Raw genomic sequence first — 15,210 nt, forward strand, 5'->3', positions numbered from 1 at the left:
AGTGATAGTGTGGAAACAGGCCCTTTGGCCCAACTTGCCCATTCTGGCCAGCTACACTAGTTTCACCTGCCAGCATTTGGTCTATATCCCTCCAAACCTGTCCTATCCATGTGCCTATCTAACTGCTTCTTAAATGTTGAGATGTTCCCTACCTCAACTACCTCCTCTCGCAGCTTGTTCCATACTTCCATTACCCTTTGTGGGGAAAAAGTTACCCTTCAGATTCCTCTTAAATCTTTCCCCCTTCACCTTAAATCTAAGTACTCTGGTCCTCGATTCGCATACTCTGGGCAAGAGACTGCATCTATCCAATCAATTCCTCTCACGATCTTATACACCTCTATAAGATCGCACTTCATCCTCCTGTGCTCCAAGGAATAGAGTCCCAGCCTATTCAACCTCTGCCTATAGCTCAGACCCTCTGGTCCGGGCAACATCCTCGTAAATCTTCTCTGTAACTTTACCAGCTTGACAACATCGTTCCTATAACACTGCCCAGAACGGAACACAATACTCTAAATGTGGCCTCATTTAGATAATACAAAAGTGGATGGTTTGGCAGATAGTGAAGATACATGCAGATGATACAAAAGTGGGTAGTTTGGCAGATAGTGAAGATAATAACCACCATGATTTTGGTGATCCGTTCTTGCCTCTAAATAGCTTGATATGAAATGTTATTTGGTAATATGTGTATTAGCGCAAACAAACTAAGAGCAGGAATAGGCAAAGCTTGGCCATAGCTAATCTCAGTTCAGCATTCCTGTCTGTGTTGTAACCTTCTGTCCATTTTACTATTCAAGCATCAACCTACCTTTGCCTTGATATTCAGATACGCCTTTCAGTGCCCTTTTGAGATACAAATTTTTGCCTTGTCTAAAGTCGGTGATCCCTTATTTTTAAACAGTGACTCCTAGTTCTAGCTTCTCCCACATGAGGTATTGTCCTCTCCACGCCACTTGGGCAAAATCCCTGGGGATTTTTCAATTGTAAATTTCAATTGAGTCCTTAATTAATGTTTTCAAATCTGATAAAAAGATCAAACTCTGAACCACTTTTAATGTGACTAAACAATAACACTGCATGTGGAGGGTGGATGTGGACAGAGGTGCAAACCATGAGACAGAGTAATACATTTTTAATTCTGGTTAACAACTTCAACATCATGGCCAAGACTTAAAGAGCAAAACCTTTACTGCTATGATAAGTTGAAGGCATCTTTAAAATCAAGCAGAACTTTGAGATTATAACGATAAACTGAGTTTGTTGCTGCAACATCACAGAAGTATTAATAGAATGGTTTCTGAGGGTTTGTGGAGGGTTTGTGTTCACCAGATCAGATCACATTAGCATGGATTGTAGAGACTTCCGCACAGTGGCCATCTCCTGCTGTTGCTGCATGTTAGAGCAAAGAATTTTTTACAATGGATTTTAAATTGCATCCAAAAACTATTAAACTACATTTTATCTTAAATGGAGCACGATTAATTCATTATCAAATAAATTAACTGCTGGCACAGCGGCAGAGTTGCTGCCTTACAGCGAATGCAGCGCCAGGGACCCGGGTTTGATCCCGACTACAGGTGCTGTCTGTACTGAGTTTGTACGTTCGCCCCGTGACCTGCGTGGGCTTTCTCCAAGATCTTCGATTTCCACCCACACTCCAAAGACGTACAGGTTTGTAGGTTAATTGGCTTGGTAAATGTAAAAATTGTCCCTAGTGTGTTGGATAATGTTAATATGCAGGGATCACTGGTCTGCGCACACCCGGTTGGCTGAAGGGCCTGTTCCCGCGCTGTATCTCTAAACTGGATGTTGCCGCAGCATTTTAAATGGATGCATGGAGTTTGTATGTTTTCCCTGCGACATAGGTTCCCGCCTACATCCTGAAGGTGTACAAATTAGCTAATGTAAATGCCCCTACTATATACATAAATGGGAGAAGTTTGGGCAAATTGATGGAATGTGAGAGAATAAAATACAAGGAATAGTGGGGGGAGGTAGGATTGCTCTGAGCTGGCATAGTCTTTGTCCAAAGTCGCCTCGTACTGGTTTTCTGAATAAGATCTTGCTTTCTGGCTGAAAAATCTGCCTTTCAGTCTTGGATGTTAAATCTGGCTCAAACACAGCAATCACGAAAGAAAGAAGTTGGGGGCAATGCTATTTTCTTTTTTCTAGATTAATTTTAATGATCTGAATTGGTTTTGTGGTTCAGAGCTTTAAAAAATAATAACTTTACTAAATGTTTGTTAATGTCAAAGTTGTTTATAAACATTGGCTGTGTAGAGACCACACCAGAATAAGTGGCATGGATCAAATCTAATAATCAAGGGCAACTGAAGATCTGTTGCATCCAACCAGGCGCATATCCAACTGACAAATACTCTTTCAGGACAACTCACTCTGATTTCAGGATTGATTCTTTTGCTCACCAATTTCAGCCAGCTAGAATTGTTCACATATATTATGAGGTTCATTGCCTCACTATAATATGCATAGCCTTCTCAAATTACCAGTAGCAGAGCTACTTACGACGGCGCATATTAAGAATGGCTTAAATCAGTTAGAAATCTGTAGACATTACAAAGACAATAATAGAAAAGGGCACATTGCTAACTTTTAGGTCAGAATTGGATTAATAACTGGAGGGGGAAAACTTGGATGCAACGGTAAGGAATGGAGAAGTGTATATTTGGACATGCTAATCCACCAGGAGCTACACAGAATGAGCCTGCTGGCTGCCTCCTACGCTCTTTCACTCGCATTTGTTGTTCATGCGAATATTGACAGGTGTGCACTATATAAAGGTGCACTCAATAATCCACAAGCATCTTGACATCAAAGAATGTTATACTACTTACAGTATCCATTAAAATCCTTTTCTGAAAAAGGGCCATCTCCTTGCGAAGCTCGCTCTGCACAGCCGACTGCTGCTCTGTGTGACTCTTCTCCAAATCCTCTAAATTCTGGAAATAATATTAAGTCCATTATAATTTCATCTACACACTTGCAAAGTATAATGTGAGAGTCGTTGAGAGTGGAGTAGATGATTCAGGGGACAGACAATGCAGGAAACAGATGTTCTGGCGCAGCTGACCCAGAACAAGCAGCACACAAAGCTAGACACACAAAGACACACAGAGCAATTAATCCTACACAGAACAGACTGTCTGGAAGAGATGACATGCCCAGCACATGGTGCTTAATGCTGAAGGTGCACAAACATGCAAAGCAGAGAGGACACAATGGCTGGTGCAGGTAATGCAAAACAAGATGGTGGGGTACAGATGTTACCAGAATCTGGTGATGCAGGTAAGAGAAGGAGACAAAGAGAAATACTTTTGTTTAGGGAAAGACATAATTACAGTGTTTAGATAGGTTATTCTTGGGGGATTGTCCAGTGAGGCTATATGGGTAGAAAGAAATAGGAAGGGAATGATAACAGTGATGGGATCGCTGTTATTCTAGGCCTCCCAAAACTCAGCAACTTCAACTTCCGTTGTATTGACTGGATCATCCAAAGTGTAAGGAACTTGGGCAGGGTGGAGTTTGTTAAATGTGACACAGAAAGCCTCCTTAATCAATACATGGAGGACCCTATTAGAGAGGGGACAACACTGGACCTTGTCTTAGCGAACAAGGTAAGGCAAGTGACAGAAGTGTCTGGGTGAGCATTCTAGGACCAACCACCATCATTCTATTTGTTTTAAAGTAATAATAATAATAATAAATGTTATTTATGGGCGTCCTTCAAGAGTCTCAAGGCCACCTTACAAAGATTTAGCAGGTAGAGGAAAAACATGTAAGGGGAATTAAATAAATAGTAGAGGCATGACTAGTACACAAAGTAAAGACAGAATTCAATATAAAACACTGAGGCAATTAATGCACAGATGAAAAGGGAGGGGAACGTGGGGATAAGGATAGGCAGAGGTGAAGAGAGGGGTCTTGAGGCAGGACTGGAAGATGGTGAGGGACACGGAATTGCGGATCAGTTGGGGGAGGGAGTTCCAGAGCCTGGAAGCTGCCCTGGAGAAGGCTGTCCCCAAAACTGCGTAGGTTGGACTTGTGGATGGAGAGGAGACTGGCTGATGTGGATCTGAGGGACCGTGAGGGTTGGTAGGGGAAGAGGAGGTCAGTGAGATTTGGGGGGGCCAGATGGTGGAGGGCTTTGTAGGTGAGGATCAGGATTTTGTAGTTGATCCGGTGGGAGATGGGAAGCCAGTGAAGTTGTTTGAGGACTGGAGTGATGTGATGCCAGGATTTGGTGTGGGTGATGAGTCGGGTGGCTGCGTTCTGGACCAGTTGGAGTCGGTTAATGTAGGTGGAGCTGATGCCAAGGAGAAGTGAATTGCAGTAGTCCAGTCGGGAGGAGATGAAGGCATGGATGAGTCTTTCAGCAGCGGGAGGTGTGAGAGAGGGTCTGAGTTTGGTGATGTTGCGGAGATGAAAGAAGGAGGTTTTAATGATATGGCGGATATGAGACTCAAGGGAGAGGGTTGAATCAAAGATCACGCCAAGGTTGCGGGCCTGGGGAGATGGGGAGACAGTGGTGCCGTCGATGGTGAGGGTGGGGTTATTGATTTTGATAAATGTGGCTTTGGAGCCTATGAGGAGGGATTCTGAAAGTAGTAATGGAGAAGGATAATACTGGCCTACAAGTTAAGGTATAAACTGGGGCAAGGCTGATTTTGATAGCACATGGCAGGAACTTGCAGATAGGGTTGATATGGCAAGTCTGTATTCAGGTAAAAGTACAACTGGCAAGTGGGAGGCTTTCAAAAGTAAGATAGCAATATTACAAGGGCAGACGCTCAGTTAAAGTGAACGGCAAGGCTGGTAAGCTTAGGGAAGCCTGGTTAACGAGAGATGTTGAGGCTCTGGTCAGGAACAAGGAGAGATACATTTGACTCGGGCAATTATGATCATGCAAATCCCTCCTCGAGTATATGAAGTGTAGAGTACATTTAAGAAAATAATCAGAAGAGGAAAAAGGGGACATGAAATGGAACTGGCAGGCAAAGTAAAGGAAAATTCCAAGAGATTTGACAGGTATATTACGAGTAAAAGGGGGTTATGGAAAGAAGAGTTTCCCTTAATGATAGGTTTTGCTGTCTTTGTGTTGAAACACAAGAGATGGGGAAATATTAAATGAATACTGTTTTTACTGTGGAGAAGATCATAAATCCCCAGAGCCTGAGCAGGTACCTCCTCGGACTTTGGGAAGCTAGAGAGAAAATTGTGGAGGCCCTTGCAGGGATACTTGCATCATCATTAGCATCAAGTAAAATTCCAGAAAACTGGAGGGCAGCTATTGTATTATTTTTTTAAGAACGACAGTAATGGCACGACAGGGAACCACAGGCCGGTGAGCCTAGCGTCAGTGGTGGGTGAGTTGTTGGAGGGGATTCTTAGAGGCAGGATCTACCAGCATTTTGATAGGCACAGACTGATTATGAATGGTCAGCATAGCTTTGTGCGTGGGAAATCATGTTATGAATCTGATAGCGATCACCAAGAAAATAGATCAGGCCAAGGCAGTGGGAGATGTATTTATGGACGTCAGCAAGGCCTTTGACAAGGTCCGCATGGTAAGCTTGTCTGGAAGGTTAGATCACATGGAATCCAATGTGAGCCAGCTGATAGTTGCACATCCAATTATACATTTGGATGGCAATGTAGTCCTGCTCTACTAGTGCTGAACAATGTAATCCAGCACTGGCAGAGCCCTGGAGAATGTTGCAGACCATATATATGGGAGTACAGGTCATAGTTGGAGAGAGAGAGAGTCATAGAGAATGATAGTGTGGAAACAGGCTCTTCGGCCCAACTCGCCCACACCAGCCAACAATGTCCCAGCTACCCTAGTCCCACTTGCCTGCGCTTGGTCCACAACCCTCCAAACCTGTCCAACTGTTTCTTAAACGATTGGATAGTCCCAGCCTCAACTACCTCCTCTGGCAGCTTGTTCCATATACCCACCTGAAAAAGTTACCCCTTGGATTCCTATTAAATCTTTTCCCCTTCACATTGAACCTCTGGTCCTCTATTCACCTATGGGTAAAAGACTGTGCATCTACCCGATCTATTCCTCTCATGAATTTGTATACCTCTATAAGATCTACCCTCATCCTCCTATGCTCCATGGAATAGAGACCCAACCCACTTAACCTCTCCCAATAGCTCACACCGTCTAGTCCTGGCAATATTCTCGTAAATATAAAGGTGTATGGTTCCCTGAAAATGGTGAGTCAGGTGGACTGTGAGGTCATAAGGTCTTAGGTCTAATGTGATTGTAGGATTAGGCCATTCGGCCCATCAAGTCTACTCCACCATTCAATCATGGCTGATCTATCTCACCCTCCTAACCCCATTCTCCTGCCTTCTCCCCATAACCTACGACACATGTGAAGAATGTGTTTGTCATGCTTGCCTTCATCGGGAAAGGTATTGAGTTTGAAAGTTGGGATACAAGGATGCAGCTTCTTCTTCTTGCGTATGGCGTGCACAGCCTAAAGTTGCAGGACAACTTGTTCTATTTTATCTTATTTGATTGTGCACGTCAGGTTGATTGCATTAATCGAAAGCAAGGCGGACCAAGTGAAGGTTGCAATCTCCCACCCCAAGGATGCAGCTGTACAAGTCGTTTGCGAGACCGTACTGCGAGCAGTTCTTGTCGTTCATCTATAGAAAGGATGCCATTGTTGAAAAGGGTACATAAGAGATTCACCAGAATGTTAACGGACTTGTGGATTTGAGTTATAGGGAGAAATTAGATAGACTGTGACTTTCTTCTTTTGAGCATAGGAGGCTGAGGTGTGACCTATTGAGCTGTACAAGATCATAAGTAGCATGGATAAATTGAATACTCACTGTCGTTGGAAATAAATGAGATATTTCATGGTGACAAAATGCAGAGAGCATTTTACAAAGGTGACAGTGTATGGAGCTGATAATGTGTGGAGCACACACTGCTCAGTTCAGATGATGTGTGGAGATATTGCCAAAATAAATTGAGAGAGTAAACAGTAGCCCAGACATTGGATAGCACATTGCCTATTTTTAATAGCACATCATGATTTAATTTTGATTTTACGTGGTGGTACTGATCTACTGATCATTTCAAGGTGAAATGGTAACAAATTATAGTTGGAGTGGACCCTATCAATTGTGCTTCACAACTGTGCACTGAGCCTTTTCCTGGCATCAAGCACATACCAGCCGCCAAGCTATGACCCTGTCAGTGACAAATGAAGACAACTGAAGACTTCTCTTGACGCCGGTACTGTCACCAGTTGACGTAGGATGACGTAGGTTGTCACCAATGGAAATCACCGAGGTCATCACCCGGCGACAACCAACATCACCTGGTGTCATCCTGGCGACAACCTACGACATGAGAAGACAGGCAAAGTCAAGCCCAATGTCGCCGAAAGGTTTTGAGCATTTCAAAATCCAGTGGCGACATGAAAAAACGTTACGAGGCAACTCACGACAATACAAGCGTCACCCCGCGACCATGTGGCGACAGCCTATTTTCCGGCTGTCGCCGAAAAAATCGCCTAGTGGGATAGGCCCTTTACCAATGCTGCCAGTGAAAGAGGAGCAAGGAGACCCCGATCCTGAGGGCCATGAAGCTGCGAAAACCAAGCAAAATAGGAGGTACTGTTCCTCCAATTTGCACTGGACACTCTGACAATGGAGGAGGCCCAGGACAGAAAGGTCAGTGTGGGAATGGGAGGGGGTGTTTGGCAAACAGGAGATCTGGTAGGTTTAGGCGGACTTAGCGGAGGTGTTCAGCGAAGCGTTCGCCGAGCCAATATATAGGAGTCCACACCTGGAATACAGTAGATGAGGTTGGAGGAGGTGCATGTGAACTTCTGCTTCACCTGAAAAGACTGTCAGTGTCCTAGGACGGAGTTGAGGGGGGAGGCATAGGGGCAGGTGTTGCTTCTCCTGCGGTTGCAGGGGAAGGTACCTGGGGAGGGGGTGGTTTGGGTGGGAAGGGACGAGTTGAACAGGGAGAAGGTGAGGACTAGGGGTACTCTGTCCTTGTTACGACTGGGGGGAGGAGGAACAAGAGCGGATGATGGATTAGGGGGACTCTAGCTCTTGCTCCCCCTCCTCCCAGTCGTAACAGGGACAGTCCCCCTATTCCTCACCTTCCACCCCATCAGCTGACGCATACAGCACATAATCCTCCAACATTTTCGCCACCTCCAACGGGATCCCACCACTAGCCACATCTTCCCATTTTCACCGTTTCCGCTTTCCGCAGAGTGTTCCCTCCCCAACTCCCTGATCAACTTGTCCCTTCCCACCCAAACCATCCCCTCCCCAAGTACTTTATCCTGCAACCGCAGGAGATGCACCTATATATCAGCGAGACCAAATGCAGGCTCGGCGATTGTTTCATGAATACCTACGCTCAGTCCGTCTATACCTACCTGATCTCCTGGTTGTTAAACACTTTAACTCCCCTCCCATTCCCACACTGATCTTTCTGTCCTGAGCCACCTCCATTGTCAGCATGAGGCCCAGCGCAAATTGGAGGAACAGCACCTCTAATTATGCTTGGGCAGCTTGCACCCCAGCGGTATGAACATTGACTTCTCTGACTTCAATTAACCCTTGCTTTCTCTCTCTTTCCATCCCTCCCCCTTGCCAGTTCTCAGAACACTTACTGTCTCCGACTACATTTTATCTGCTTGATTTGTCCTTACCTTCACCCAACTAACAATGCCTATTCCACATCTTTCTTGATCTCCATTCTCTTTGCCCTGTTTTCACACCTTCACACTTCCTTATCTATGTATCGCCCTCCCACCTGATGTCAATCTGAAGAAAGGTCTCGACCCAAAACGTCACCCATCCCTTCTCTCCAGAGTTACCCCCACTTACATGAAATGATTGTTTCAAAGCACATAATAGGGTATAGCAGATGAAGTCTCAAGGTAAAGTATTATGTCGGACACTTCCAAACTATTGGATCTGTTCAATATAGATTCATACTTCTTGTACATTGTCAACATATCCTGTCACTCTCAATTCATGTGACATTTCTCATTGATACGCCTCTCATGTATGTCTCTCCCTCAGTTTTGGACATGATAAATATTGTTTGAGCAGTATAGGTAAGGGATAGGGATCATGAGGTTATATTCAACCGGATGGGTTTAAACTAAAAAGTAGGGTTGTGGGTAGGGGGAGGGGGGTGGTGCAGTCAAAAACGTGAAAGCGTATCCGTGCAGCTAACGGGGAAGAATGTAGGAAAGGTCACGTTTAAACTAACAGGGCAGGGGGATGGGACCCAAGGCAAGGAGACAGAGGGCCATAGGAGGACAGAAGCAAAAGCTAGAAGGGAGAGTAGAAAGATCAACCTTAAAGCGTTGTGCCTTAATGCGAGGAGCATTCGATATAAGGTGGATGAATTAAATACGCAGTTCGTAGTTAAGGGATATCATATAGTTGGAATTACGGAGACATGGCTCCAGGGTGACCAAGACTAGGAGCTAAACATGCAGGAGTATTCTATATTCAGGAAGGATAGACAGAAAGGAAGGTGGGGTGGCATTGTTGGTTAAAGAGGAGATTAATACAATAGCAAGGAGAGACATTAGCTTGGATGCTGTAGAATTGGTATGGGTAGAACTGCGAAATAGCCAAGGGCAGAAAACGCTTGTTGGAATTGTATACAGACCAGTAGGGAGGTTGGGGATAGCATCAAACAGGAAATTAGGGATGCGTGTAGCAAAGGTACAACGGTTATCATGGGTGACTTTGATCTACATATACATTGGATCAACCAAATTGGTAACAGTGCTGAGGAAGAGGATTTCCTGGAATCTATATGGGATGGGTTTTTAAACCAATATATAGAGGAACCGACTAGCGGGCAGGTCATCCTTGACTGGGTATTGTGTAATGAGGAAGGATTAGTTAGTAATCTTGTTGTGCAAGGCCCCTTGGGCAACAGTGTCCATAATATGGTGGAATTCTGCATTAGGATGGAGAGTGACATGGTTAATTCAGAGACTGGGGTCCTGAACTTGAATCAAGACTTTGAATGAGTATGAGACAGGAATGGCTAGGATAGACTAGAAAATTATAGACTGGCAAGGGGTTAACAGTGGAGATGCAATGGCAAAGATTTAAAGACTGCATGGATGAACTGCTGAAATTGTTCATCCATGTCTGGCGAAAAAATAAAACTGGGAAGGCGGCTCAACCGTGGCTGACGAGGGAAGTCAAGGATAGTGTTAAATCCAAGGAAGAGTCATATAAATTGGCCGGAAGATGCTGCAAACCAGAGGACTGAGAGAAATTTAGAACTCAATAGAGGAGGACAATGGGGTGAATATAAAAACTGACTGTAAATGGTTTTTTTTTAGGTAAGTAAAGAGGAAAAGATTAGTGAAGACGAATGTAGGTCCCTTACAGTCAGAGACAGGTGAATTTATAACGGGAAACAAGGAAATGGCAGAACACTTAAACGGCTATTTTGGTTCTGTCTTCACTAAGGAAGACACAAACCATACCCGGAAATATTAGGGGACCGAGTGGGAGGGTGAAACTAGTGGGAGGGTGAAACTAAAGGGAATCCACATTAGTCAGAAAATGATGTTAGGTAAACTGTTGGAACTGAAGGCAGATAAATCCCCAGGGCCTGATGGTCAGCATCCCAAAGTACTCAAGGAGGTGGCTCTAGAAATCGTGGCTGCATTGGTGATCATTTTCCAATGTTTTCTCGACTCTGGATCAGTTCCTGTGGACTAGAAGGTCGCCAATCTAACTCCACTTTTTAAAAAAGAAGAGAAAACGGGGAATTATAGACCAGTTAGTCTTCCATCAGTAGTGGGGGAGATGCTGGAGTCGATTATTAAAGATGTTATAGCAGCGCATTTGGAAAGCAGGGATTGGTCAAAGTCAGCATGGATTTATGAAAGGGAAATCATGCTTGACTAATCTTTTGGAATTTTTTGAGGATGTAACAAGTAGAATGGATAAGGGAGAGCCAGTAGATGTGGTGTATCTGGACTTTCAAAAAGCCTTTGGCAAGGTCCTACACAAGAAATTAGTGTGCAAAATTATAGCACATGGTATTGGGGGTAGGGTATTGACATGGATCGAGAATTGGTTGGCAGCAAAGAGTAGGAATTAACCTGTCCTTTTCAGAATGGCAGGCAGTGACTAGTAGGATGCTGCAAGGCTCGGTGCCGGGACCCCAGTTGTTTACAATATATATTAACGATTTAGAGGAGAGAATTAAATGTAACATCTCTACATTTATGGGTGACACAAAGCTGGGTGGCAGTGTGAGCTGCGAGGAGGATGCTATGAGGCTGCAGGGTGACTTGGATAGGTTGGGTGAGTGGACAGAAGCATGACAGATGCAGTATAATGTGGATAAATGTGAGGTTATCCACTTTGGTGGCAAAACAGGAAGGCAGATTATTATCTGAATAGTGTCAGATTGGAGAAGGGGAGGTGCAACGAGACCTGGGAAATTATAATGGCTGCATTAAAGTAAGCATGTAGGTACAGCAGGCAGTGAAGAAAGCTAATAGCATGTTGGGCTTCATTGTGAGAGGATTTAGTTTAGGAACAAGGATGTCCTACTGCAGTTGTACAGGGCCCTGGTGAGACCACACCTGGAGTATTGTGTGGAATTTTGGTCTCCTAATTTGAGGAAGGACATTATTGCTATTGAGGGAGTGCAGCGTAGGTTCACCAGGTTATGGCGGGACTTACATATGATGAAAGTATGGATCGACTGGGCTTGCATTCGCTTGAATTTAGACAGATGAGAGGGGATCTTATAGAAACATATAAAATTCTTAGAGGATTGGACAGGGTAGATGCAGGAAAAATGTTCCCGATGGGGGGGGGGGGGGGGGGGGGGGGGGGGGAAGTCCAGAACCAGGGAGGTCATAGCTTAAGAATAAGTGGTAGGTTGAGATGAGGAAAAACGTTTTCACCCGGAGTTGTGAATCTGTGGAGTTCTCTGCCACAGAAGGCTGTGGAGGCCAATTCACTTGATGTTTTCAAGAGAGTTAGATTTAGCTCTTTGTGCTGAGGGAATCAAGGGATATGGGGAAAAAGCTGGAACGGGGTACTGATTTTGGATGATCAGCCATGATCATATTGAATGGTGGTGCTGGCTTGAAGGGACGAATGGCCTACTCCAGCACCCATTTTCCATGTTCTAACTTCCCTTTAAGGATCTTGTGTAATTATTGCCAGATTGTGACAGATATGGCATGTCTCACTATTTTGTAATCATGTATTCCAAAGCAGTGTGGCTGCAATTCATCTGGGTAAAGAATCACTTCTCCAGCCATTAAAAGGCTTAGCTCCAATTCACATACTATCATTGTCATTAACAATATCTCTAGGTGCTGAATAGAAGCGTGCAGCAAAGACAGAATCTGCCACACCAGTGAGATTTATTTCTGCACTATTAAGATATATTTGCTCTAATTAAGAACACAATTTCCCAATACTGGTGATTTAGGATACATTACAATAGGGTCAAACCACAACACCTTTCAGTAATGTTACATATCCTAATGCCTTTCCCATTTGACAATGTTGCAGGTGGGTTTTGATTTCTTAGTGCTTTGTCCCAACATCCCCAGCACAAATATGATCTGGGTGCTGGAAAGCTGCTCACTTTCCCTTTGTATAGATGACCTTGATGATTCCAGCTCTTGGTGGCTGGTTTCAGCCTACTGTTCAAGGCCAATGAAGGAACAGTCAGGGAATGCTGGTTGCAGTACAGCTATGCACATGCTGCTTGAGAGGTGAAATGCTGTCATCATTGTCCTGAATGTACATATCAGATGACTTCAGGGAACTGGGTGAACATTAGTACAAACATAAAGTGGCATTCTGATTGCAGTACCAATCACAGAGGAGATAAACCATGAGCAAACAATCTTAGAGTGGACAAAGCATGGAGTGGGCAAAGCAAGGCAATCTTAATGTGGATGATCATAGAATGGACTATCTTTGAGTGGACACTGCATGCAGCAAGTACAAAATGGTGTAAACAATAAGACTGACAATCTTAAATCAGACACAGCAAGGAGCAACCAATCAACAAACGCACAATCTTAGAGTAGAGAAAGGAAGACAATCTAAGAGTATATGAGCTTAGAGCAAAGTATGGAGCAGACTGTACTCAGAATAGGTGATACAGAAACATTGAACATAGAAAATAGGTGCAGGAGTAGGCCATTCGGCCCTTCGAGCCTGCACCGCCATTCAATATGATCATGGCTGATCATTCAACTCAGTATCATGTACCTACCTTCTCTCCATACCTCCTGATCCATTTAGCCACAAGGGCCACATATAACTCCCTCTTAAATATAGCTAATGAACTGGCCTCAACTACCTTCTGTGCCAGAGAATTCCAGAGATTCACCACTCTCTGTGTGGTACAGAGTATTAGACTATTTGTGAACTTCTAATATTTATAGTGTTTCCTTTCATTCCTGTGCAGAGGGGAGCTTTGTATTATTATTTTCGCAATATCAACAGTTCTTGGAACAGTGCCATTTTATCAGGCATGACTGCTCAAGCTGTGTGTCAGCCATAGATCAGTCAGTAATATTCTTGACTCTGAGTCAGAAGATTGTGGGTTCAAGTTCCACTCCATACTTGAACAAATAACTCTTGGCTCACACACCCAGTGCACACCCAGTGCAGCAATGAGGTAATATTATACAACCAGAGGCACAAGCTATCATTTGATAATTTAGAAAATGTATTTTTGATTCCAAAGTCTAAATATCAGTATGAATTCTGATCAGCAATGGTCCATACTAATCTTTGTATAACTCTTATCTAGCTTTTCCACTGTGAATTTTCCATTGTGATTGTATTCCATGACTCTGCATTCACTGACATCTTTCTGTTAGGAGGTGCCAAAAGAAAAGTATTTTGAAAATCAAAAGTACATCTATTGAATTACTAATGTCAACCTCTCAATAGAGCAAAGGTACTTTGTCGCATGTACCTAGGTCCAGTGATATTCCTTTGTTGCATACAGTTTAGTAAAAATCTTACTATACCTAAGTGCAATCATAACTAAGTATAAGAATAGTAGATTACACTGATGTAGTACACAAGAGTTGCCACTCTTTTGTACTGCCTCTTTATTTCTGGTGCAATCAAGTTCAGAGCTGTTAAAAAGGTGAGTCTTAGTTTGGCCATAAAGGCCTATTATTGTTTATTGTCATATGAATTTTTACGTCAATTTATTCTCAACTATTTTCTCTCCATCTAAACCTTTTCCAGTAGCAACAGCAAACCTCCCTGGAAGGATGGAGATGTTCTGATGCAAGGTTTCAACCTGAAACATCAATCATCACTTTGTCCCCACAGGTGTTTCCTGGCCCACTGAATTCCTTCAGCAGTTTGTTTTTTGCTCTAAATTCCATCACATGAGGTATCTTGTGTCTGATTTCAAAAACATTGACTCACTTCCACCTCAGGTGTAATCTGTCTTTCTTGTACAGGTCCCACCTATCACAGAAATAAGCCCAATGATCCAAGAACCTGGTCGACGTTTCAACCCAAAGCATTCCCTTCCGGTCATTCCCTTCCATTCACAGATATTACTCAACCCACTGTATTTCTCCAGCCGTGTTTTGTCTCTATTGATCCAAGAACCTATAGCTCACCCTCTTGCACCAGCTTTTTAGCCATCTTCCTGTTCATGTCATAGGAGAAGTAGGCCATTTGGCCCTTCGAGTCTACTCCGCCATTCAATCATGGCTGATCTATCTTTCCCTTGCAACCCATAACTCTTGACACTGTCCCATTTCTATCCTAGCACGTGGCACAGGGAGTAATCCTGAGATTACGATCCGAGAGGTCCTACTATCCTTTGTTTTCTGCTTACTTCCCAATTTTATCCCCACATTTCCCCCCCCCATATCCCTTCCAATATTGAATGAATGAATAAGTTTAATGGCCAAGTATTCACATACAAGGAATTGTCCTTGGTGCTCGGCCCTCAAGTGACAACATGACATACAGTGACAGTTAGGAATGACACATAAAACATTAATAATAAAACATCATTGATTAACATGTGAATTAAATAAAATACCAGAGCAAAAGGAGGCTACAGATTTTTGGTTATTCAGTAGAGCTACTACTCGTGGAAAAAGCTGATTTTATGGCTGGCTGTGGTGTTGT

The 15,210-nt window shown here is 43.6% G+C and overlaps 1 protein-coding gene across 4 annotated transcripts in view; it reads right to left on the minus strand.

The window, feature by feature from the left end:
* Nucleotides 1–1,123: 1,123 nt before the first annotated feature.
* sycp3 (synaptonemal complex protein 3) overlaps nucleotides 1,124–15,210 on the minus strand; it is a 63,308-nt gene continuing 49,221 nt past the window's right edge. For all 4 annotated transcript variants that reach the window (XM_055654739.1, XM_055654738.1, XM_055654741.1 and 1 more), the window contains 2 exons: nucleotides 2,862–2,966; nucleotides 1,124–1,395 (listed from right to left, as the gene is read on the minus strand). In XM_055654739.1, coding sequence (XP_055510714.1) covers nucleotides 1,342–1,395; nucleotides 2,862–2,966 — 159 coding nt within the window. In that variant the 3' untranslated portion in view covers nucleotides 1,124–1,341. The remainder of the gene's footprint in view (nucleotides 1,396–2,861; nucleotides 2,967–15,210) is intronic.

Source organism: Leucoraja erinacea, chromosome 24, assembly GCF_028641065.1.
Source record: "Leucoraja erinacea ecotype New England chromosome 24, Leri_hhj_1, whole genome shotgun sequence".
NCBI classification, from domain to species: domain Eukaryota; kingdom Metazoa; phylum Chordata; class Chondrichthyes; order Rajiformes; family Rajidae; genus Leucoraja; species Leucoraja erinaceus.